At 43.7% G+C, this 26,973-nt stretch overlaps 1 protein-coding gene across 1 annotated transcript in view; it reads left to right on the top strand.

The window, feature by feature from the left end:
• The window catches only part of LOC120992058 (zinc finger protein 850-like), a 75,650-nt gene extending 50,485 nt beyond the window's left edge, over positions 1-25,165 (top strand). Inside the window, exons 3-4 of the mRNA XM_040420821.1 lie at positions 3,748-4,491; positions 24,108-25,165. Coding sequence (XP_040276755.1) covers positions 3,748-4,491; positions 24,108-25,078 — 1,715 coding nt within the window. The 3' untranslated portion in view covers positions 25,079-25,165. The remainder of the gene's footprint in view (positions 1-3,747; positions 4,492-24,107) is intronic.
• The last annotated feature ends 1,808 nt before the right edge of the window (positions 25,166-26,973 follow it).

Here is a 26,973-nt window from a genome sequence, read left to right as displayed (position 1 = left end):
ACCAGCCTCTTATATCACAAGGTAAGAGCCGTCATGTGCAGTGTATACACGTGTGCAGTGACATGTAATGGAGGAGCACCGGCCTCTTATATCACAAGGTAGGAGCCGTCATGTGCAGTGTATACACGTGTGTGCAGTGACATGTAATGGAGGAGCACCGGCCTCTTATATCACAAGGTAGGAGCCGTCATGTGCAGTGTATACACGTGTGTGCAGTGACATGTAATGGAGGAGCACCAGCTTCTTATATCACAAGGTAAGAGCCGTCATGTGCAGTGTATACACGTGTGTGCAGTGATATGTAATGGAGGAGCTCCAGCCTCTTATATCACAAGGTAAGAGCCGTCATGTGCAGTGTGTACACGTGTGTGCAGTGACATGTAATGGAGGAGCACCAGCCTCTTATATCACAAGGTAAGAGCCGTCATGTGTAGTGTATACACCTGTGTGCAGTGACAGGTAATGGAGGAGCACCAGCCTCTTATATCACAGGGTAAGAGCCGTCATGTGCAGTGTGTACACGTGTGTGCAGTGACATGTAATGGAGGAGCACCAGCCTCTTATATCACAGGGTAAGACCCGTCATGTGCAGTGTGTACACGTGTGTGCAGTGACATGTAATGGAGGAGCACCAGCCTCTTATATCACAGGGTAAGACCCGTCATGTGCAGTGTATACCCGTGTGTGCAGTGACATGTAATGGAGGAGCTCCAGCCTCTTATATCACAAGGTAAGAGCCGTCATGTGCAGTGTATACACGTGTGTGCAGTGACATGAAATGGAGGAGCACCAGCCTCTTATATCACAGGGTAAGAGCCGTCATGTGCAGTGTATACACGTGTGTGCAGTGACATGTAATGGAGGAGCACCAGCCTCTTATATCACAGGGTAAGAGCCATCATGTGCAGTGTATACACGTGTGTGCAGTGACATGTAATGGAGGAGCACCAGCCTCTTATATCACAAGGTAAGAGCTGTCATGTGCAGTGTATACACGTGTGTGCAGTGACATGTAATGGAGGAGCACCAGCCTCTTATATCACAAGGTAAGAGCCGTCATGTGCAGTGTATACACGTGTGTGCAGTGACATGTAATGGAGGAGCTCCACAGTTTCTTCTTACATTAGAGTCTACGTGTTCTTTATATGTCAGTTATATCCATAGGTCTCCAGTCACATGATGGGAGCGTGTCCTTCTGGCCTCCATCGGGCCGGTATAGTAGACTACACTGCTCTATCAGAGGCGTCCTGTGAAATCCGTGTTCCGCAGCGTATACATTGTAGATGATACATGGAGCTTCTGGGCAATGTCCGCCCCTGTGTGACTGTGTAGAGCCTGACGTCGGAGCTTCTGTCAGAGGGAGATATCAGGAAACCCTCCAGTGTTATCTCCTCCGATCACTAAACCTAGAAGTGAAGGAGCTGAGAGAAGAGTCTGATCTACAGACAGATCTACAGGAGGCCATGTATTCAGTCACTGTGTGCTTGTGTCTCCACAGATGGATCCAGGAGGAGAAATCCACCAGAGAGATGTCCCCGTCCTCTGTATTCCCAGGACTGTCCAGAGGAGAAGGTCCCAGAGAACCCTCAGGTAGATGGAGCTGAGCCCTGTACACATCTATATAGGGGGGTCCTGCAGTCATAGAGGGGTCATAGATTGTGGGGGTCTCTTCTGTGGATCTGTTAGATTTCCCACCTGTCTGCTGTATTGTACTGAATTGTTACAGATGACAAATCAGGGGGAAGATCTGACTGATATTAAAGAGGAGGATGAAGAAGAGAGGATGATGGGTGATCCCCCGTGTAAGAGTGAGCTGGAGGAGGACATTCCAGGAGATGTCACCACAGGTATGGAATCATGGATTTCCTTGGTGCCTTCAGGGTATTTCCTAAAATACACAGAGAAAGAGAGGTCTTGCAGCACAGGAATCTGGCAGCTTACCCTGCTGCTATAGGGTAGGTGCTAGGGGAGTAATGCGATGCCCATACCTGACCCAAGTAGTGTGATGGTGGTGGGCACGGTGCATCTCCATAGCACTTAGGAGTCTTTGGGAAAATGTTTCCCTCTTATTTAACGTACTACATAAAAAGAGTGTTGAAGTTATCATGACGTTTGTGCTGCTCTCTTACCAAGATTTACATTTTTTTTTTCAAATTTCTGAGAATGGTTATCCCTGGATTTTGGAAGTCCGATGTCCTTCCTTCTCATGTTCACTGGGCTGAAAAAGTACACAAAATCATGAGGATGGAAAACCTGATCACAGCTGAAACAGTTAAATATTCAGACTTCTGCTCACTATGGTCTCCTGGACTGACTTAACGGTAGCCATGTGCAATGCACATGCATCGGTTAATGCCTCAGCTCGCTGTCCTCTGCTGGTGAGCTGCGGCATTAACTGGCGCATGTGCACTGCATATGTCTGTGCCTCTGCCCATAGTGGGCAAAGCACTGTGCATGTCTGGCCCCAGCAGTAAAGTGTGCAGGTGAGAACTGAAGAGGGTGACGTGAGATCATTACAGGGCAGGCCAGAGGACACCATGGTTAGGCGTGCACATCGGCAAGGGGCCTGGGCACTTACAGCCATAATGTAGTCCCGGAGCACATGTGAGACGTAATTTGCATAAGTGTATAACCTCGTTTTTGCAGCTTCTCTGCATGGGAACATTATATCACAGGTAATGTTTAGTGTTGAGCGAACTTCTGTTTTAAGTTCGGCGTCTAACGTTCGGCTTCCGGTTAGCGGAGAATCCCGATATGGATTCCGAATTCCGCTGTGGTCCGTGGTAGCGGAATCAATAATCGGCCATTATTGATTCCGCTACCACGAACCACAACGGAATTCGGAATCCATATCGGGATTCTTCGCTAACCGGAAGCCGAACTTTAGACGCCGAACTTAAAACAGAAATTCGCTCAACACTAGTAATGTTTTATTCATGTGTATGTGTGCAATAACGCTATATAAGCAGCTTAAAACATGAAAACCCGGTGATAGGCTGCCTTTACGTTACATATTTGGTTGGGTAGTGGTTTGCTTTTCAAATTTTTGAGTTTTATTAAGATATGATTTACTGTATATCAAGTCGTGCCCCGGTAAAAAACTGTATTCTGAAGTAAGTCAGGAAGTTATAGAAAGATTTATAATACTGGAATCACTCATGCAGATATTTTCTGGAGTGGATTTAAAATAAATGGCTTATGCTCTTCTTTCCTGCTGGATCCACTTTCAGCATAAAAGCAATGTGATAAGTATGTCTACCTTGTAGTTTGAGGGAAGAAAATGACCAACTTCAATTTTTATCTTTACAGATATTCCCAGTAAGAATTCTGAAGGAAATTTTATGTTACCACGAAATTATAAAGTTGAAGATGAAGATATCATTCTGCACTCTTTAGGAGTAAATGTCATTACCCTTAATGTACATCCAGGACTTCACAGTACAGATCTGTCATATAATCTCGATAATTTTGAGGAACCTTCTGACCAATCACAGTGTGTTACAACAAGTACAGGTCAGAAAGAGGATGAATGGTTTAACTGTGGTAAAGAGTTCACTAAAAGGTCAGGTCTTTCAACAGACAGAAGAATTCACAAAGGAGAGAAACCATACTCCTGTTCAGAATGTGGGAAATGTTTTACACAGAAATCAAATTTTCATAGACATCAGAAATTTCACACAAGAGAGAAGCCTTATTTTTGTTCAGATTGTGGGAAATGTTTTACAGGGAAATCATATCTTGTTGCACACGAGAGAATTCACACAGGAGAGAAACCATATTCATGTTCAGAATGTGGAAAATATTTTACACAAAAAGCGAGTCTTTTTAAACATCAGAGATGTCACACAGGAGAGAAACCGTATTCATGTTCAGAATGTGGGAAATGCTTTGCACAAAAATATAATCTTGTTGAACATCAAAGAATTCACACAGGGGAGAAGCTTTTTTCATGTTCAGAATGTGAGAAATGTTTTACACAAAAATCAAGTCTTCTTAGACATCAGAGATTTCACACAGGAGAGAAACCGTATTCATGTTCAGAATGTGGGAAATCTTTTATGTATAACTCACAACTTGTTATGCATGAGAGAAGTCACACAGGAGAGAAGCCATATTCATGTTCAGAATGTGGGAAATGTTTTAGACAAAAAGCAGATCTTGTAACACATGAGAGAATTCACACAGGAGAGAAGCCATATTCATGTTCAGAATGTGGGAAATGTTTTACACAGAGATCAAACTTTTTTAGACATCAAAGATTTCACACAGGAGAACAGCCATTTTCATGTTCCGTATGTGGGAAATGTTTTGCAGGAAAATCCATTCTTGTTGCACATAAGAGAAGTCACACAGGAGAGAAACCGTATTTATGTTTAAAATGTGGAAACAGTTTTACACAAAAATCAAGTCTTGTTGAACATCAGAGAATTCACACAGGAGAGAAGCCATATTCATGTTCAGAATGTGGGAGATGTTTTGCACAAAAATCAGGTCTAGTTAAACATCAGAGATTTCACAGAGGAGAGAAGTCATAGTCACATTCAGTATGTGGGAAATATTTTACACAGAATTCAAATCTTAAATTTAAGCGACACGCTCTCAAGATCGTACAATATAAAAAATATATTTAATATTGACAAAATATAGATAAATTCATCCATTAAAATAAAACGCAAACCCAAATAAAGCCCAAAAGTGACTATAGTATATACTTTATAAAGTTAACGGGATGTAAGTAACCTTGATCAAAAGCCAGTAATATAAATCAATTGCACTGACCGCTGCGCCCTAGTGGCAGTAATTCATTGCTCATTAGATATCACCTCCCAGCTGTAGGGCTGTTACCAGTAATTGTCCACTTTGTCATAGAGTCCAAACCTGAATCAATACAATCTCAATGTAGCCAGTATAAAAATCTTTCTACACAATCCAAAAATGCTCACTTTTGCAGTTAAACGATTGATAACCCCACATAGACTATTGCAGTCTTGATATAGCAAACATTGTAGCTTTTTCACACAGTCCCAAAATTATTAATAATGCAGTTCTATAGGATTTATAATATTGTAGCCACACCTAGAGTTTTGCAATCTCAATATAGTAGCTTTTGGACTCTTTCCATCTCATCCAAAAATGCTTCGTACAGAAATTAAACATAATGTGAGCCCTTGTTGGTATTGTTACAGCAATTTTGAATGCTGAATGTCCAACTTAAATAAATGAAGACTGTATATTAAATGGTTGATGAAATCCTATTGTGTGCTGAATACAGTTTGGTCTTGTTTGAATAAATAGGTTCCTGGGGTCACCATGCTATATCTGCCATTATTGTCCCCAGACTTCACCATTCATACAAAGCACACTGATGTCTTATCCTCACTTAGTGAGTGTATTAATTAGGGATGAGCGAATCGACTTCGGTGCTCCGTACAGTATTAGAATGTATTGGCTCCGATGAGCCAAAGTTATTACTTGGAACTGAACCCTAGTTCGATACAAAGGTTTTTTACAGTAGAAATAATTTCTGAAGTTATTACACGAAGTCTCGTGAGACTTCACAAAGTAATAACTTCGGCTCATAGGAGCCAATAGATTCTAATACTGTACAAAGCATCCAAAGTCGATTCGCTCATCCCTAGTATTAATGTATTTCCAGATATTGTCACAATATTCTCCATGCTTGCTTCTTTGTTGTCCTCATTCAGCATTTCAAATTGCCTCTGTGACAGCTCGGTGCTCCGAGAGTTGTGAAAGATATTGTTGCATATGAGAGAAATTACACAGGAGAAAAGCCATTTTCATGTTCAGAATTTGGGACATTATTTACAGGGAAATCATCTCTTGTAAAACATCAGAGATTTCACACAGGAGAGAAGCCATATTCGTGTTCAGAATGTGGGAAGTTTTTTTAGATGAAAATCATATCTAGTTACACATGAGAGAAGTGACGCAGCGGAGAAGCTGTACTTGTGTTCAAAATGTGGGTAGCACTTGCCAGAGAAATCCAAAATGGTTAAACACATTTTTAACACATTATATTTACAGATAAGCAACTTTCTCAAAATTCATTTTGGGTCCAATATCCCCCGAATCCCCCATGCGATTAGATTCAGGTCCAAATAATTTCTGCTCAAAACCAAAGTGCTCTGATTTTCCTGGAAAAGTCTTCCTTTTAGTGTCTCTCTTGCTCTCTCTCTCTTCTTCTTCTTCTTTATTGTCCTGAATCAAAATGGACAAAACGCAAATTTGAAAAAATCTGAATTTTTGTTAAAATTTGAATATCTAATTATGTTATTTATGGGGCTTAAACAACCAATAACAGGGTTTATTCTTTGGGTGGAATTAGCCCAGATCTTCGAGATGACCAAATTATATTTCTCTAAGGTCAACTGTGACTGATCTCCACAGTGGAAAAATATTGTTTACTTCCAGAGCAGTGAAGATGAACTGTCCCAATAAACCTTGCTTCTTATTGTCACGGATCAGCGGGTGTGAACCCGATGTGCCACTGACTGGCTATACTCTGGAGGGGCGTGTCTTAGTAACTACCTGGTTTTCACTGGAGCCTCAGATGGTGAGGATAGACTTGAGCCATTAGGGTAGTTGCCAGGGGCTACTCCAGAGCAATCACTGAGTCAGTGGCAGCTGATCTAGGCGGACTAGGAGATACCTGGGTAGGTACCAGAAGTACACGTGTAGTCAGGCAGGCGGGGTCATTACCAGGAGCAACAGTGCAGTACCGAAGGATGAGGCAGAGGCATAGTCAGACAAGCAAAAGGTCGGGGCAGGCGGCACAGGAACAGGTCAGGCAATCTGGGTCGGCAACAGGAGAGACAAAGCAAGAAGGCAGGGATCAGATGATAAGCAGTGTCCAGGAAAGAAGTATAGATCAGGAGCACACGAGAATATCAGGAACCAGAAAACTCAATGACCTTGACACAGGCATTTGGGAAGGGGGCTGAGCCACTTTAAACACCTGCAGGAGAGCCAGGGTTGGTCAGCGGGGTTACTTGACCTAACCGACACAGCCTAGGGAGTGACGCGCTCCGCCCTTAGAGTAGTGTAACACAAAACCAGCCGAACTCATGCTGTGTCCAGGGCTGAGTGGAAGCTGTGGAGCGGAATCCTCAAAAGCAATACCACCCACAGAAACAGAGCACAGGACCGCAGCAGTGAAATGGAAGCACCGACCACAGGTCACTGCTGAGCGCGGCGCCCGGGACCGCAGCGATAAGCGTGGGTTACACTTATCACTGTATTCATACCTCCACCCACACTGCAGAAGACTCCAGAGTGACATGGACGGATTTTGTGATTAGAAGAATTGCTCACAGTGATTCATTTTGTTCTGCAAATGATATTGGACATCACATACCAAGTCTAGTACGGCAAACAGTAGATCCCTCTAGTGTTTATTTCAGGTACATGAACAGCTCGGTGTTACATTGATTTGGTCATGTAGCCAGTGGTATGGTCATTTCTACAAAGTGCCCCAAGAGCTATTTTTCAACAGGAAAACACCAGGCTGCATGTTGTTTGTGCTGCTGAAAAAGATCTCCGAAGGCAGACCTACCAGGATTACTGACTTACAGACCTTCTCAAAAGGCTGCCTCCAAAACGTCATTGTTCTGGGATTCAATGAACCAGCTATGGAACTGGATAGCGTATTGCTTAACTGTTACACAATAGAGATGAAGCTACAGAGGCTGTTTGGCCAGGCTCCTTTAAATACCTTGCAGAAGATATCCAACAATTCTTGAAGGTTACCAGTCAGTGGATCTCCTCACTGATTAGAGGGGTTTAGCCCAAACTAACACCTCGCCAGACAGTGACATTGGTACACTCAGTGGGGAACTGATGAGCTTGCAGATAAAAATGAACATATTGTCTAGGTAGCCTTGGCAGATGTTTGGATCTCCATCATAGCATGTAGGCAGTGAGGGTGAATTCTGGTATTGTTGGAGGGTGGTGAATGCTGGAGTGACTGAGTTGCTACTGAGATGGTGAGTGCACTCAGATCCAAGGAAATCATGTTCAGATACTGGTGTACTTGTTCCTGATTCTAGTGTTGATTTGTCAACTCCTTGAACAAGTCTTGCACTGTATGGTATTGTATGCCCAGCTTGGGTGGGCCAGTGGAATCCATACCTCAGCAAACTGTTATGAAAACTAATGCCACTGAGCAGAATTAGTTTGGGACTAAACTGTAGTCAGGATCTGGCTGAGGTGAGGGCAGGCAGAGTTTGTGCAATCTGATAAACGGTGAGAATGTCAGAGCGGGCAACACAAAATGAATACGAGTGAATAGTTCTAGGTCAGGTCACACAGTAAAGGGTCATATCTAGTAAGCTGGCAGAGGTTAGTGCATGGGAAAACATTACACCTTTGCAGGGAGTAGCACACTAGAAACACTTATTGCTCAGGGACCAGTCCAAGTTGAAGAAGATGTCCTAAACACCTTTGGGAAGGCTGTCATTGGCTGGGAACAACATGAGGTGTATGCACTTGGAGAGGCTGCCGGCAGGAAGTAAAAGGCTGCTCATGGTTAGGGACCCAGGCAGAGTGCTCATTTGGCTGTGCAGGCAGTGGGGGACAATAACGGACAAGGACCACCAGAAAAACACTGATACCCCGCACGTGTCCTAGTAAACGCATATTTTCTTTTCCCAAGAAATAAAATTTAATTGATTTCCATTCATTGTAACTTGCGGTATTATTGGTTGACATCAGATATACACAGGACAATCCACCTCGTTCAGATGTACACAGGATAGTTCACCACTTACTCCATCCACATAACCTGTAATATAAGGCTACATGCACACGACTGTGCTGTTTTTTGCGGTCCGCGGATCCGCAAAAAACGGAAGCCGCCCGTGTGCCTTCCGCAATTTGCGGAACGGAACGGGCGGCCATTGATATAACTGCCTATTCTTGTCCGTTTTGCAGACAAGAATAGGACATGTTATATTTTTTTTGCAGGGCCGCGGAACGGAGCAACGGATGCGGACAGCACACGGAGTGCCAAACTGCGGATGGAACCCATATGCACCAAAAACGGCAACTTAAAAAAACTCGGCCAACAACAAAAATGAAGACCACTCTTCTTGATTCTCAGAGACAAAACATCTCAAGTCTCCCGATTCTGGTTAGTGCGCTCAATCTGTCAGTTCGACTGAGGATGAAAGGCAGAAGAGAAGGACAATTAGACCCCCAGACGAGTACAGAACGCCTTCCAGAATCTGGAAACAAATTGAGTCCCTCTATCAGGCACCACATCAGAGGGAATACCATGTAGTTTTTTACGATGTTATCGACAAACACTTGAGCAAGAGTTTTGGCATTAGGGAAAACATAATAATGGTATAAAGTGTGCCATCTTCCTGAAGCGGTCAACAACCACCAGAATCACAGTTTTTCCAGAGGAATTAGGCAAATCTGTGATAAAGTCCATGGACAAATGAGTTCAGGGTCGGGATGGGATAGATAAGGGAAGTAGAGATCCTGAAGGGTGAGTATGAGTCATCTTAGCACGCGCACAAGTCTCACAAACTGCCACATAGCCCTCAACACATTTACGTAACCCTGGCCACCAGAATCTCCGGGAAATGAGATCCACAGTGGATCTGCTCCCAGGGTGTCCCATAAGAACAGTATCGTGATGTTCCTTAAACATCTTGACCAATTACCCCTTTTATCAATTTTTCGCATGTATCTAATTATCCCACATCTTGGACTATCCACATGTGAGAAGCTACGCTATCTGCATTAGCACGGGCTCCACAGGTAATCCCACTAATTTTCCTACTCTTATCATGTAGGACTTTTAGTGTACCATTTTAACCCTGTGTTTTCACCACTTCTCTTGTTGCAAATCCCCTCACTATATGTGACTCAAACTTTTCATCACCTAACTATTCAGCGACCCGCCCCAAGGTTACTATTACACAATCATTAATTCAAGGAGGGCTTTATATCTCTGGCCTGCCTAGGGTTCAGACGTTTAGCCGACTCCAGGTAAGCCAGACTTTTACTGTAATGGGATGAATCGCTCCTTCCAACCAGTGATGCCATTCCTCAAAAGCCAATTTAACGGCCAGCAACTCTATATTACCTACATCATAATTTCTTTCGGCAGAAGAGAGTTTTTTAGAGAACAAAGCACATGGGCGCCATTTGCTAGGAGAAGGACCCTGCGACAAGACTGCTCCAACCCCTACCTCTGATGCATCAACTTCCACAATGAATGGTTGTGACACATCAGGTTGCATCAGAATAGGAGCAGAAACAAAACATTCCTTTTTCTCTGAAAAAGCATGCAATGCTTCTTCAGACCTTATGGAAAAAGTCAGTGCAGTCCAACACTGCACTGACTTTTTTTCAGATCCATACGAAAACCCGAAGATGAAAGTAGGTACCCCAGGAATTACAGTTCTGGGACCGCAAATACACACTTTTCCATTTTAGCATACAATTTATTCTCTCTTAGGATCTGTAAGACCTGTCTCACGTGATCCTCATGCATCTCCATATCAGGTGAATAAATTAAAATATCATCCAGATAAACCACCACAAACCTGCCTACCAGATGATGAAAGATGTCATTGATGAAGTGTTAAAAAACAGCAGGACCATTGGTCAACCCAAAAGGCATGACCAGATTCTCAAAATGACCCTCAGGAGTATTAAAGGCCGTTTTCCATTCGTTACCTTCCTTGACTCCCGCTCCGTGGTCACGTGACACAAACGAATCCTCACAAAAAATTAGCATTGAGGATTTTTTGGTGTCGAATTACTTGATTTAGTCAAGTACTCGTTGCAGCCCTAGTCAGGTGTAAGACCCCCGCCGATCTGATATTAATGAGCTATTCTGAGGATAGGTCATCCATAGTAAAAGCCTGGACAACCTCTTTAATTACCTGCAGATCATGAATGGAGACATGATGCTGAATTATTAGTATTTTATATGTCTCGGATAAGTACTGGCCGGTAGATCACCCTCACATTTGGGCTCTGCTTTTTGAATAAAGAATGTATTTATGTCAGTTTTGGATTTAAAAGGTTAATTGATGCCACATGACGGCTTCTAGGAAACATCTGATAAATCCTCAGGCTTTTTCCGAATTTCTCCTGCAGGAAGCCTAAAAGGCTGATAATCTGTGGTTTAGAGTTATGCACTCCTTGAGTAGAATTCAAGCTAAATATATTTACTTGACCCTTTAAGTAGATTGAGACCTGGCAACGACAAGGTCTTCAAGACTATGTCTGAGAGGCCGCTAGGTTGTTCTCTAGACACACACAATTTGCACTGGGGGAAGCCTTCAGATACACCCTCGACTCATTTGAATGAGTTAGGAACAAAATGACAATTTCATGGATTGAAAACCAAAGTATGGTCTTCACGACTGAATAAAAGAGCCAGGTCAATCTCTAGGCTTGAAAAGACGAAAACATGCAATGCGACAATTCACTGCAATATAGAGTACAAAATTGCATAAAAATTACAAGTGCTACACTATAAGTGAGAGATACTTGGCAAATCGTTTTGTACAAAATAATCTGAGCCCGTCTGCCGAACGTCAAGGCAATCTCTATTAGACGGGTTCCTACGCTAAATTCTACCTGTTAGGCGCCATGACGGCTACCATACACAAATTTTTATGTAATTTTGTACTCTATATTGCAGTGAATTGTTGCATTGCATGTTTCCATCTTTTCATGTCTTTCCTTGCCTTAGCAATGCGCTCCTGCGGTTTGGTGTGCTGACTGACCCCCTTTTTTGGTTTTTCTTTGCAGTCTGTACTGGAGGTGCGGCTGCCTCCCCAGTCATGCACTCCTGACCACCCTGTCTGCCTCACAGGCTGATTTTAATTAGTGTCATTACATAGTCAGGCCTGCTCCACTTCACTCACTGAAGCCATGGCACCAGGAGTGAGATAGTTTGTGGACTCTCACTGCATCCCTTGGTATCCATTGGCGGCGGTGATGCTGTGGAGTGGGCCTGCTGTGTAACCTACACTCCCTGAAGTGTATGGTAGCCGTCATGGCGTCTAACAGGTAGAATTTAGCGTAGGAACCCGTCTAATAGAGATTGCCTTGACGTTCGGCAGACGGGCTCAGATTATTTTGTACAAAACGATTTGCCAAGTATCTCTCACTTAAAGTGTAGCACTTGTAATTTTTATGCAATTTTGTACTCTATATTTCAGTGAATTGTCGCATTACATGTTTTCGTCTTTTCATGTCTTTCCTTGCCTTAGCAATGCGCTCCTGCGGTTTGGTGTGCTGACTGACCCCCTTTTTTGGTTTTTCTTTGCAATCTCTAGGCTGTCAGACTGAACCTCTTCAGGTCTTGGCAGAGTTCAGTGCCCTTGACACACATCAGCTACAGTGGGGGGAAGTCTCCAGTTACACCCATGACACATCTGAATGAGAAATATGTGTGGCATGGTCTTCATGACTACATCAGAGAGACCTCTAGATAGAAATAGAGGCTAGCAACCTTCAGACTGTCAGGTTAAATCTTTCCAGATCATGGCACAGTTGAGTGCCCTAGGCACATGGGATCTGAACTGGAGGAAGTCTTAGTAACACCTTTGACTTATCTGCATGAGCTGGGAACCATAACCTCTTCTACCCGAATTGTATAATGGTGCTACCATAGCCTGGTCTAGCCTGATTTTCATCAATGCCCTAGGTATCATAAAAACTGGACGGAAAATGTAAGCCAGCCTAAACCTCCAAGGAATGAACAGGGTATCCACTGCCACTGAATTGTTCTCCTAATAAAGTGAAGTTAGTAGCGAAGATCAAACAATGTGTGAGACCAATTGTTTGGCGCTGCGGACATATAGATGAATCCGCTGTATTTATAAATATTCTTTTATTGAATAAAGGTCAATGCGTTTCAAGGGCGGAGCGCCCCCTTCATCAGGACAATTTGCAGTATACATGTTTGCTCACTACTAGAGAATTTAAAAGATAGTTTTGGTGGGTTGATCTGGGGGAGGTTCGGAGGCAGGAGCGGGCGTGTTTAGTATAATGAGGCTCCTAATCTGTGGACCTCATTATCAAAACAGTCAATTATATTATTTCCGAGAAGAGGGACAACAGTGTTACACACAGAGAGAAGGCTCAAATGCCATTTAAATGTTTACCTACATAGCGCTGTATGGAGGGCTTTATATCCTGTCTCTTTTGGCTCATCTATTTCCCCTGCTCTGATCTCCTAGCGGCATCGCAGCGCACCGGAGATAAGCGGCTCCGGTGAGCAAACAGGTATACTGTGAATTGTCCTGATGAAGGGGGCGCTCCACCCTTGAAACGCGTTGACCTTTATTCAATAAAAGAATATTTATAAATACAGCGGATCCATGTATATGTCAGCAACGCCGAACAATTGGTCTCATACATCTTTTGATCTTCGCTACTAACTTCTTTCCTGGAATTTTGGAACCGAGACAGGAAGAGACCAAGGCAGCAGCACGGCATTCCCCGATGTTGGTGGGGATAGATACCAGCTAAGGCATATATAGTTGTTGTGACTCCTCACTGTGCTGTTCTTTCAAATTTAATTCATACACTGTATTATTATCTCTTCTTTTACCTATGTTGTTCAATGTATTGTTCTCTGCTGCCATCTGCTGGCCGGAATTCGTATGCTGCACGCCTTTTCTCTGCTGGGCGTGGTTTTGCAGCCTTGGTCCTTGTCACTTCCTGTAGCCATTTTTCAGTGCTGCATTCCTTTGTGACTGGAGACACACACCTTGGCTTGTGAAGGCATCAGTTTTTGACCAGCAGTTAGCCTCAGGAAAGAAATCCACATGAAAGCATCTACTCTGCTACTGCATTCCTGTATTGCATTACCGTATGTCGCTGCCTTGGATCAAATAAACCCACGTTTGATTGCATCCTCATGTCTACGTCTGGATCCATCTAACCTGAGCATCTGCCGGTCCGGTCTGCTCCACTGCTTGGATACGAAGGTAGGACAGTCACAAAGTCATTATCAGTTACACCTTCATTCGCCTTCATGTGGGGACAGAACAGTCACAACAACCTCCGGTAAGCGAATTACGCACCATATAATTTTTATATTCTTAAGACGTTACCACACATGAGGCGCTGTGTGTTTTTTCTCTTTCTTGTATACTAATAAAGGGAAAGGAATATTTCCATCTTGGCATTAAACCTGATTGCCTTGAGATAAATCTCTGATACTCTGCACATCTTGACAATTTTCTTGAAAATTTTTGGATTCCGAGACCATTCTCCTGGAACTGCTAGACCTTGACTCTGTCCATCAGCAACAATGTTGAAGTAGCCTCAAATAAGTACAGTAGATAGATGGGTCAGGTTCAGTTCTGTCCATGCCATAATCCTTCCCACTTTCTTAAGAAGGGGTTCTGAGCTGGTTCCACCCTGCTTGTAATGCTTGCACTTACATGGACTGCTTCCCCCTAATTCTGTGTGGCAAGTCAGAATCTTCAGGATCCTCTGTAGCATTAAACTCTTTGAAATGTGAGGAGAGAGACTTCTCGAGGGACCCCAACAGCCCACTGACTGTATGCCCTTCTAGGTGCAATTTCCAACCTAGTGGAGTCATTAGTAGTCAACAGAATCCAGATCAGCTGGAACACAGAACACTTGTCTCTGAGATGTTTCTACCATCTGAAGAATTGACGAGCTTGAAATGACAGAGTACACCTACTGTTCAACCCATCTGGGCTATATTTCCACAGCCTTAGGATCTCTTCTCTATATATAGGACATAAGTGCCAAAAGGCTCAAGAAGCTACCTCTGCAACTCCTTACATGAGGCCTAAAACCCTCCGCTGCCAAGATACTTTCCCCAGCACAAGTGTTAAAGTAACTGACCAGCAGCCTGAAGATAGCCAATCATCCAGGTATGGAACCACAGACATTCTCTGTATTCTTAACCGCCTCACGTCCGCCCATAGGATATAAACGTCCTATGGGTGGACGTCTATTTCTGAACGCACGTTTTAAAACGTCCTGTCAGAAATAGCAGCTGCACGCTAATCGTGCAGCTGCTGATCGGGTTGCCCGCTGTCAGTGACAGCAGGGCAACCCTAAGACAAGGCAGGGACAGTGCCCAGGTGTCCCTGCCTTCACGATCGCTGCAGACACAGCGCTCACCGAGCGCTGTGTCTGCAGAGCAGGAAGCGCTGTGCGCTTCCTGTTCCGGCCCGGCGGTCATGTGACCGCCGTGACCGGAGAGTGCAGGGGCTGTGTGAGGTCTCTCAGAGACCTCGATCAGCCCTGCTGTGAGGCTGTACAGCGCTGGATTGCTGCTGTACAGCCTCTATAGGGGTGCATTTGTCCTGTAACTGGGGCTACTATGTCAGCCCCAGTTACAGGAGAAATCAACTGTGAAAAAAAAAAAAAAAAGTGAAGTAAATGTCCCCCAGAGGTCTTGTATGACCTTATGGGGGACGAAAAGTGTAAAATAAAATAAAAATAAAATAAAGTGTTGAAAAAAGAAAATAAAAAAAAGGTTCACATGTAAAAAAAAAAAAAAATCCCAAGTAAGGAATAAAAAATAAAAATAGAAAAAATAAAATAAAATAGACATATTTAGTATTGCCGCGTCCGTAAAAACCAGCTCTATAAAAATATCACATGACCTAACCCCTCGGGTGAACACCGTAAAAAAAAAATAAAAAAAACTGTGTCAAAACAAGCAATTTTTGTCACCTTGCATCACAAAAGGTGCAACACCAAGTGATCAAAAACGCGTATGTCCCACAAAATGGTACCAATAAAACCGTCACCTCATCCCGCAAAAAATGAGCCCCTACATAAGAAAATCTCTCAAAAAATAAAAAAAACTATAGCTCTTAGAACATGGAGACACTAAAACATCATTTTTTTGGTTTCAAAAATGCTATTATTGTGTTAAAGTGAAACAAATAAAAAAAAGTATACATATTAGGTATTGCCGCGTCCGTAAAAACCAGCTCTATAAAAATATCACATGACCTAACCCCTCGGGTGAACACCGTAAAAAAAAAAAAAAAAAACTGTGTCAAAACAAGCAATTTTTGTCACCTTGCATCACAAAAGGTGCAACACCAAGTGATCAAAAACGCGTATGTCCCACAAAATAGTACCAATAAAACCGTCACCTCATCCCGCAAAAAATGAGCCCCTACATAAGAAAATCTCTCAAAAAATAAAAAAACTATAGCTCTCAGAACATGGACACATTAAAACATAATTTTTTGGTTTCAAAAATGCTATTATTGTGTAAAACTTTAATAAATGAGAAAAAGTCTACATATTAGGTATCTCCACATCCGTAACAATCTGCTCTATAAAAATGTCACTTGACTGAACCCCTCAGGTGAACGCTGTAAAAATAAATAAATAGAAACTGTGCTAAAACAACCAATTTTTTGGTCACCTTGCCCCATAAAGTGTTATAATGAATGATCAAAAAATCATATGTACCCAAAAATAGTACTAATAAAACTGGCACCTTATCCCCTAGTTTCCAAAATGGGGTCACTTCTTGGGAGTTTCTACTGTAAGGGTGCATCAGGGGGCTTCAAATGGGACATGGCATCTAAAAACCATGTGGAGTTCCTTTCCTTCTGCGCCCTGCCGTGTGCCCATACAGCAGTTTACGACCACATGTGGGGTGTTTCTATAAACCGCAGAATCTGGGTAATAAATATTGAGTTTTGTTTGGCTGTTAACCATCGATGTGTTAAAGAAAAAAATAGATTAAAATGGAAAATCTGCCAAAAAAGTGAAATTTAAAAATTTGATCTCCATTTTCCTTTAATTCTTGTGGAACGCCTAAAGGGTTAACAAAGTTTGTAAAATCGGTTTTGAATACCTTGAGGGGTGTAGTTTCTACAATGGGGTCATTTATGGGGGTATCCACTATGTAGGCCCCACAAAGTGACTTCAGACCTGAACTGGTCCTTATAAAGTGGGTTTTGGCAATTTTCTTACAAATTTGAAGAATTGCTTCTAAACTTCTAAGCCTTCTAACGTCCTAAAAAAATAAAATGACATTTCCAAAATGATGCCAACATAAAGTAGACATATGGGGAATGTTAAATAATAACTATTTTATGAGGTATGACTTTCTGTTTTGAAAGCAGAGAAATTGAAATTTAGAAAATTGCGAATTTTTCAAATTTTTGGGTAAATTTGGGATTTTTTCATAAATAAAGGTGAAATATTTTGACTCAAATTTATGACTATCATGAAGTACAATGTGTCACGAAAAAACAATCTCTGAATGACTTGGATAAGTAAAGGCGTTCCAAAGTTATTACCACATCAAGTGAGATATGTCAGTTTTGCAAAATTTGGCCTGGTCAGGAAGGGGGCAAATGGCCCAGATGGGAAGTGGTTAAAGGGATTCTGTCATGAGATTTGAGCCCTATAAGCTAAACATATGGCCAGGTCCGTACTAATAACATGAATCCTAAACTGCCCTTATTAAACCTGCTTGTGGCTCTATTAGCCCAAAAAACAGGTTTTTATAAGCTGTCACTCACCTACCTAAGGTGCCCAAGGGGTTTTACGTTAACCCAGGGTGCCCGCCCGCACCCCTCGCCGTCTGGTGCCCAGCGCCGCCTTCCTCACCTCAGCCCCGCCTCCGCAATCCTCCCGTCCCTCTGCTAGATCCGGCGCCTGCGCACTAGGCTCAGCCTGATGCGCCGCGGACTCCTGGCAGCGGGTTCGTTGAGCGAAGTGCGCAGGCGCCGCCTGATGACGTCTACACTTCCACAGAAGAAAACTGAGCAGATGACTTTCTGACCTTATTCTCCCAAGTACCAGAGGGGAGGAGAAGTAAAGTGCATTACTGCGAACAGACGGACAATAGCAGGAGCTGCAGCAGCTTCCGGGGTTCAGAAACCAGTATTACTACAAACTTATATATCAGAGAACTACGACCCCCGACATGACCAGGCTGTCATAGGTCAAAGAACTACAATCCCCAGCATGTCCAGACTGTTATATATGAAAACTACGACCCCCGACATGTCCACTGTTATATATATAAAAAAAAAAACAGCATGTCCAGACTGTTATATCAGAGAACTACAACCCCCGACATGACCAGGCTGTCATAGGTAAAAGAACTACAATCCCCAGCATGTCCAGACTGTTGTATTTTAGAGAACTACAACCACCAGCATGTCCAGACCATTATGATATCAGAGAACTACAACCCCCTGCATCTCTAAACAATAATATATTACAGGAGAGAACTACAACTCTCATAATGTCCAGACTGTTATATGATATTAGAGAACTACAACTCCCAGCATGTCCAGACTGTTATATATCAGAGAACTAAAACTCCAGGCAAGCCCAGGCTGTTATTCAGAGGAGGATTCAGAGGAGAGAACTACAACTCTCAGCATTTTTCCAGATCTATAGGAAAGAAATCATAAAACGCCTTCTCCATACAAGGATCATCCCTCACATGTCACATGACCACAATTACAGCTCCTCCTCCTTCTTATCTCTGCTCTACATCTGACCCCGCCCCCTACACTGATCACATGATAGTAACATCATCACAGGTCCTACACCACCTCCTCTCCCCACTGCTTAGCCCCGCCCCTTGACCACATGACAGTGACATCACCCCAGGTCCTTCCCCACCTCTTCTCTTCTCTACTGCTGAGCCCCGCCCCCTCAGCTGATCACATGACAGTGGCAGTGCAGCAGATACTGGGCAGGTCCTGGTCGGTAGTCAGGGCTCTTGTTCTCTCTGGTATCAGCCATTCCTCCAGCCTGCAGGTAAGATGAGCTGTGAGGAGACAGTGTGGTGGAGAGCTCAGACATGTCACCTCTGGAGATTCTCCTCCATTACACACAAGGAATCCTTCTCTGCTCCTCAGCTTAGTATGATGGGGGAGGAGTAGTGGGGGTTGTCATCATTCACTGGCCCCTGACTGTCCTGGTGAGGGGCCCCTGCCTCCAGGAGGAGAATGAATGGAGCGGGGCCCGGCCTGAGCTCAGCTCTCTCCAGTCTCTTCTCTAGGAGTTCTGGACACAGCTGAGCACAGCCCAGAGGTGGGACCTGCATCTATCAGACATTTATCTCCTGTGGAGCCACCAGAGATCTCCATGTTGGGGCCCCTGGAATCCATGTGGTGGGGGCTCTGAGAAGCGGGGCCCCTCCAGGCTCAGGAAGTGCGGTTCTGGAGGTGACATCTGGTCTTGTCCCCTGGATGATTCCCTCTCCTCTTCTCATAAAGGCGCCTGCAGTACTAGAAGCCTCCAGCTCCTCCAGTTCTCTCCTCTTCTCCTGAACGACCACCAAGGATGGACAGGAAGGAGATCAGCAGAAGAATATTAGACCTCACCTTGGAGATCATCTCCCTGCTGAGCGGAGAGGTAAACTTTTCTAGATTTCTCTCCTCTGTATTGTATTCTGTAACAAGTCAGACATCGGGAAGGAGAATCCATCATAGGAAGTGATAGGAAGAGTCCAGGGTCCTGGAGAACGGCCTCCAGACCTTCCAAGTGATGGAGAACCTGAAGATCAGCCCCCAATATGGTGAGTGATGTGTCATGTGACCAGTGACCAATAGTCATGTTGTAGGAGCCATGAGGAGGTAAGTAGGCACGTTGTACCAGGAGGAGAGGACGGAGGAGAGCACATGGCCCCTGAAGGGTTTATTCCCTAAGTGTCTCTCTCCATCCACAGGAGTACACAATAGTGAAGAAGACATCGGGGGACTGTGTGACTCCCATCATCCATCTCCAGGAGTCAGGAGGGCGGAGCAGGACCCCTCCCCCCATCACAGAGCCTCCCCCTCACCCCCTGATACATGAGCAGAAGATCCTAGAGCTCACCCACAAGATGATGGAGCTGCTAACTGGAGAGGTGACACTGCTGGGAATGCTGGGAAATTCTCCAGTAACAGCACTGGAGGGGTCTGGGTGATGACGGTGTCATTGTGTTGTCAGGTTCCTGTAAGGTGTCAGGACGTCGCTGTCTATTTCTCCATGGAGGAGTGGGAGTATATAGAAGGACACAAGGATCTGTACAAGGAGGCCATGATGGAGGAGCACCAGCCTCTTATATCACAAGGTAAGAGCCGTCATGTGCAGTGTATACACGTGTGTGCAGTGACATGTAATGGAGGAGCACCAGCCTCTTATATCACAAGGTAAGACCCATCATGTGCAGTGTATACACGTGTGTGCAGTGACATGTAATGGAGGAGCACCAGCCTCTTATATCACAAGGTAAGAGCCGTCATGTGCAGTGTATACACGTGTGTGCAGTGACATGTAATGGAGGAGCACCAACCTCTTATATCACAAGGCAAGAGCTGTCATGTGCAGTGTATACACGTGTGTGCAGTGACATGTAAGGGAGGAGCACCAGCCTCTTATATCACAAGGTAAGACCCGTCATGTGCAGTGTATACACGTGTGTGCAGTGACATGTAATGGAGGAGCACCAGCCTCTTATATCACAGGGTAAGAGCCGTCATGTGCAGTGTATACACGTGTGTGCAGTGACATGTAATAGAGGAGCACCAGCCTCTTATATCACAAGGTGAGAGCCGTCATGTGCAGTGTATACACGTGTGTGCAGTGACATGTAATGGAGGAGCACCAGCCTCTTATATCACAGGGTAAGAGCCGTCATGTGCAGTGTATACACGTGTGTGCAGTGACATGTAATGGAGGAGCACCAGCCTCTTATATCACAAGGTAAGAGCCGTCATGTGCAGTGTATACACGTGTGTGCAGTGACATGTAATGGAGGAGCACAAGCCTCTTATATCACAAGGTAAGAGCCGTCATGTGCAGTGTATACACGTGTGTGCAGTGACATGTAATGGAGGAGTACCAGCCTCTTATATCACAAGGTAAGAGCCTTCATGTGCAGTGTATACACGTGTGTGCAGTGACATGTAATGGAGGAGCACCAGCCTCTTATATCACAGGGTAAGAGCCGTCATGTGCAGTGTATACACGTGTGTGCAGTGACATGTAATGGAGGAGCACCAGCCTCTTATATCACAAGGTAAGACCCGTCATGTGCAGTGTATACACGTGTGTGCAGTGACATGTAATGGAGGAGCACCAGCCTCTTATATCACAAGGTAAGAGCCGTCATGTGCAGTGTATACACGTGTGTGCAGTGACATGTAATGGAGGAGCACCAACCTCTTATATCACAAGGTAAGAGCCGTCATGTGCAGTGTATACACGTGTGTGCAGTGACATGTAATGGAGGAGCACCAGCCTCTTATATCACAAGGTGAGAGCCGTCATGTGCAGTGTATACACGTGTGTGCAGTGACATGTAATGGAGGAGCACAAGCCTCTTATATCACAAGGTAAGAGTCGTCATGTGCAGTGTATACACGTGTGTGCAGTGACATGTAATGGAGGAGCACCAGCCTCTTATATCACAAGGTAAGAGCCGTCATGTGCAGTGTATACACGTGTGTGCAGTGACATGTAATGGAGGAGCACCAGCCTCTTATATCACAAGGTAAGAGCCGTCATGTGCAGTGTGTACACGTGTGTGCAGTGACATGTAATGGAGGACCACCAGCCTCTTATATCACAGGGTAAGAGCCGTCATGTGCAGTGTATACACGTGTGTGCAGTGACATGTAATGGAGGAGCACCAGCCTCTTATATCACAAGGTAAGACCCGTCATGTGCAGTGTATACACGTGTGTGCAGTGACATGTAATAGAGGAGCACCAGCCTCTTATATCACAGGGTAAGAGCCGTCATGTGCAGTGTATACACGTGTGTGCAGTGACATGTAATGGAGGAGCACCAGCCTCTTATATCACAAGGTAAGAGCCGTCATGTGCAGTGTATACACGTGTGTGCAGTGACATGTAATGTAGGAGCACCAGCCTCTTATATCACAAGGTAAGAGCCGTCATGTGCAGTGTATACACGTGTGTGCAGTGACATGTAATGGAGGAGCACCAGCCTCTTATATCACAAGGTAAGAGCCGTCATGTGCAGTGTATACACGTGTGTGCAGTGACATGTAATGGAGGAGCACCAGCCTCTTATATCACAAGGTAAGAGCCGTCATGTGCAGTGTATACACGTGTGTGCAGTGACATGTAATGGAGGAGCACCAGCCTCTTATATAACAAGGTGAGAGTCGTCATGTGCAGTGTATACACGTGTGTGCAGTGACATGTAATAGAGGAGCACCAGCCTCTTATATCACAAGGTAAGAGCCGTCATGTGCAGTGTATACACGTGTGTGCAGTGACATGTAATGGAGGAGCACCAGCCTCTTATATCACAAGGTAAGAGCCGTCATGTGCAGTGTATACACGTGTGTGCAGTGACATGTAATGGAGGAGCACCAGCCTCTTATATCACAAGGTAAGACCCGTCATGTGCAGTGTATACACATGTGTGCAGTGACATGTAATAGAGGATCACCAGCCTCTTATATCACAAGGTAAGAGCCGTCATGTGCAGTGTATACACGTGTGTGCAGTGACATGTAATGGAGGAGCACCAGCCTTTTATATCATGAGGAGTGTCCTGTGCCATTATAAATTTGGGGTCTTCTTCATTTAGACACATATGGGGTCATTTACTTAGACTGGGGTTTAGACTCCGCTATGAATAACCCTACGTTTGCGTTTGATGTGCCTAAGTTATGTAGAGGCGCCGGCTTTCACCAGCCTTAAATCTATGGCTGCCCTGTTGCCGGTGTAGATTCAAACTGCTAGAAATCCATTCATAACTTCTAGTAGAAATAATAAAGGAATAACAAAGGGCCGTAAAAATAGATGCTCCAGAATTGCTATTACATGGGGAATGCATGGAGCTATTAACACAGACATGTCAGGAGCGGGGACAGGTCCTCTTTAAATATGCTTGGTTGTTATGGCTTCCTTCACAAGGCTATCATAGCATCTATCAGCTATCGGGGCCCCGCGATTTTACCTTGGGGGTGCCATTCGTAGGATGGAGGGAGCACCTGCTTCTGTCTAAATGATGAGATGCAGCAGTTGCAATTGATGCCAGCATGTGAGGGGTTAAATAACTGAAACCTGAGTTATCTCCAATTTTAGTCATTGTTGCAAGGTGTTTGTTGTATTACACAGCCGGTACCTGCCGTGTGTGGATCGCCCTCAACTTGTCATCCCGCTGTCTACTTCCCCTAATATATGCACATATATGGCATTATGTCATAAGGGGTTAAGTGACAACCAGGCCTGCCCAGTCTGCTTGTTAAGGGGTTAAAGATGTTTGGTTGTTGTGTTTTTTTGCTTCCTTTCGGTGCACTCCAGTCTCCATGATTATCAGGAAGCTCCTATGTCACATGTGATTATTGTACAGACACAGAGACGTCTCAGTGACGATTACCTGCACTCACAGGACACTTCATTAGCTCCACCTTCTTAATTCTTGATAGGACCCTCGTTCCCCTTAGAACATCCTGAATTCTTAGTGTAATGGACCCAACAAGGTGCTGGAAACCTTTATTACAGGTTCTGGAAAGTGGGGATGGATCTTTTTAAGTGAACTTGTGTTAGGGATGTCCAACTGCAGCTGATAGGGAAAAAATGTTGGTAAAGAGCAGGGCTGGGTGCCAGACATAATCGGGCTTTTCAAATATTTAGGGTTTATCAAGTCATATTTTACTTTATGTAATAAAAGTCATGGCCAAGTGTAAATCAGAATCCTGGACTTTGTCAGGAAGTTATAGAAAGCTTTATAAGTTTGCCTACGCTGTAGTTTGGGAAACAGAACACAAATTTCATTTATTATCTTCACAGAAAACTTCAGTAAGAATTCTGCGGGAAACGTCATGTTATCACTAAATTATAAAGTAGAAGATGAAGACATCATGCAGCGCTCTTTAGGAGAAAACTTTAATGTACATCCAGGACTTCACAGTACAGATCTGTCATATAATCCCCCTAATCATGAGGGACCTTCTCTGGACCAATCACAGATTGTTACCACAAATATAGGTCAGAAAGGGGGAAAAAGGTTTAAGTATGGTAAAGAGTTTACAAAAGGAGGAATTCACACAGGAGAGAAACCATATTCGTGTTCAGAATGTGGGAAATGTTTTAAACAAAAACCAGGTCTTTTTGAACATCAGAGAAATCACACAGGAGAGAAACCGTATTCATGTTCTGAATGTGGGAAATGTTTTACACGGAAATCAAATCTTGTTACACATGAGAGAATTCACACAAGAGAGAAGCTATATTCATGTTCTGAATGTGGAAAATGTTTTACACGGAAATCAAATCTTGTTACACATGAGAGAAATCACACAGGAGAGAAGCCATATTCATGTTCAGAATGTGGGAAAGGTTTTTCACAACAACCAAGTCTTTTTAAACATCAGAGATGTCACACAGGTGAGAAACCTTATTCATGTTCAGAATGTGGGAAATGTTTTTCAGAAAAATCAAATCTTCTTAAACATAAGAGAGGTCACACAGGAGAGAAGCCTTATTCATGTTCAGAATGTGGGAAATGTTTTACACAAAAGTTTACTCTTTTAAAACATCAGAGATTTCACACAGGAGAGGAACTATATTCATGTTCAGAATGTGGGAAATATTTTACAGATAAATCACATCTTGTTAATCATACGAGAATTCACACAGGAGAGAAACCGTTTTCATGTTCAGATTGTGGCAAATGTTTTATGAAAAAATCAGATCTTGTTAGACATCAGATGATTCACATGGGAGTGAAACCGTATCCATGTTTAGAATGTGGGAAATGTTTTGCTCAAAAATCAAGTCTTGTTGAACATGAAAGGAGTCACACTGGTGAGAAGCCTTTTTCATGTTCAGAATGTGGAAAATCTTTTACATGGAAATCAAACCTTGTTAAACATCAGAAAATTCACACAGGGGAGAAACCGTATTCATGTTCAGGATGTGGGAAATGTTTTACAGATAAATCCCATCTTATTATACATGAGAGACGTCACACAGGAGAGAAGCCATTTTTATGTTCAGAATGTGGAAAAGGTTTTACAGGGAAATCATATCTTGTTAAACATCAGAGAAGTCACACAGGGGATAAAATGTATTGATGTTCAGAATAAGAGAAGTCACACAAGAGACAAGCCATTTCCTTGTTCAGTAGGTGGGTAATGTTTTACTAGGAAATAATTTCTGGTCACACAGAGGAGAAACCATATTGATGTTCAGAATGTGGGAATTGTTTTAGACAGAACATAATTTTGTTAAAGTGGTTTTCTCACTTGTTGCTTTCCCGGCATGTCTGTTGCTTTGTCGGCCTGTTTCTGAGCTGGAGGGGCCAGAGCTTCTCCTTCGTATTGACAGCAGAAGGATCAAGTAAACCTTCCCCTTGCCTCTGCATGTGCGCACACACATGCAGGCCCCCCATAGTTCCCGACTGCATTTGCATATAGAGATAACAGGGGGTCCGAGCAAGGTCGATGCCTGTCTCCTGATAGCGTTACTAGGAGACACATACAGTCACTCTGCCAGGCACTGTGGGAAACTTTCCAGGAGTCATTTTTCACAAGATGACAGAAGGTACTTGCGATCTGAATATTACACATCCAGGGCTTGCAAAAACCTGTTATACTTTATCCTGGTGGCATAACTGTATAGAACAGCTTCAGGGCTGCACTGCATGAGCTGTTCTATAGGAGGAACAAGGTCGGGTGTGGGAGCTTATCCAAGAATATATACGAGGTGGCTGGGGACGGGAGTCAAAAACTACAATACATAGAGAGGTGACGGAAGTGAATTCACATGCACTGGCCTCTGTGTGGGCTGACTCTAGTGAATCTCACCCACCAGATAACCAGGATATTTCTCTCCTAGTGTGCAGGTGCAGCCACCGCAGAAGAGAAGCAACATAGAAAATAGAAGTATATTAGTGCTTGAAAATACAGTTATACACACATTAAGTATGAGGTGAGACAACCCCTTTAAACATGAGAGAATTCATACAGGAGAGAAGCTTTATTCATGTTCAGAATATGTAAAGCAATTTTCAGAAAAATCTAAACTTCTTAAACAGGAAAATTTCAGAAGAGAAACCATTTTCACATATTAGGTTATTCATGTACCTTAAAGAGCCAATAAGAAAGTTTCGTTTTTGGGTGGAATTACCCAGATCTTCCTGGTGACCAAATTATATTTATCTGATATAAACTATGACTGAGACCCATGGAGGAAAAGTATTGTGGATATTGTGAGAAGGGCATGGTTTGGGAGAACTGATATCTGCCTTTCAAATGGTTAAACTGTGGGTGGTAAGCTTTGGGTGTGTCTCTGGGAACTGAAAGGTTAACTCAGACACAGCATAAGCAGGGTTAATAGTCTGTTTTGTCTATTTTAACCATAGCTAACATAAACAGATTGCTCACTCCACCCGGGCTTTTGTCCTGGGCTACCATAGCCCATTGCTGAGAGTCACATGGGTCATTAGGGTCTAATTTAAAGCTCTGTGTAGAGCTGAGCAGTGTGGCCATACCTGGAGAAGCTGACTACTGAACTACAGAAGGCATTGCATGTGCCACCCAATACTTACCCTTTGTACTTGTGGGCCGGGTAGCTGGTCCCACGTATAGTCAGGGACTGTTTTGTTGTTTAAGCTACTGGCTCAGCCGAGCAGGGTTTTGTTTGTTCAAGCCTGTTTTGTTAAGGCTATGCTTTTGTTGAAATATCTAAGTGAGGAATAAAAACACTTAAATTGGACTTTATCCTGTCTGTGTCCCTGCTTCTTGCACATCTACCCAGTGTCTACCAGAGCGACCCCCACCCCACATATGGTGGAGGATGCGGGCACTGGTGCAGTGAAGCATACACTGGTTCCATGTTCTGGCTGTCAACAGCACTGAAGCAACAAGCTACAGCCATGGATGAGATAATAAAGCAGCTGGTTCAGTCCAACATACAGCAGCAAGAAACTAACCGACTGCTGGTACAGCAGATGACAGCACTGGTGGCT

The sequence above is a fragment of the Bufo bufo genome, chromosome 2, assembly GCF_905171765.1.
Source record: "Bufo bufo chromosome 2, aBufBuf1.1, whole genome shotgun sequence".
In the NCBI taxonomy this organism is placed as follows: domain Eukaryota; kingdom Metazoa; phylum Chordata; class Amphibia; order Anura; family Bufonidae; genus Bufo; species Bufo bufo.
Note: the sequence above shows the minus strand (reverse complement) of the source record. Positions and strands in the feature narration are given on the sequence as shown.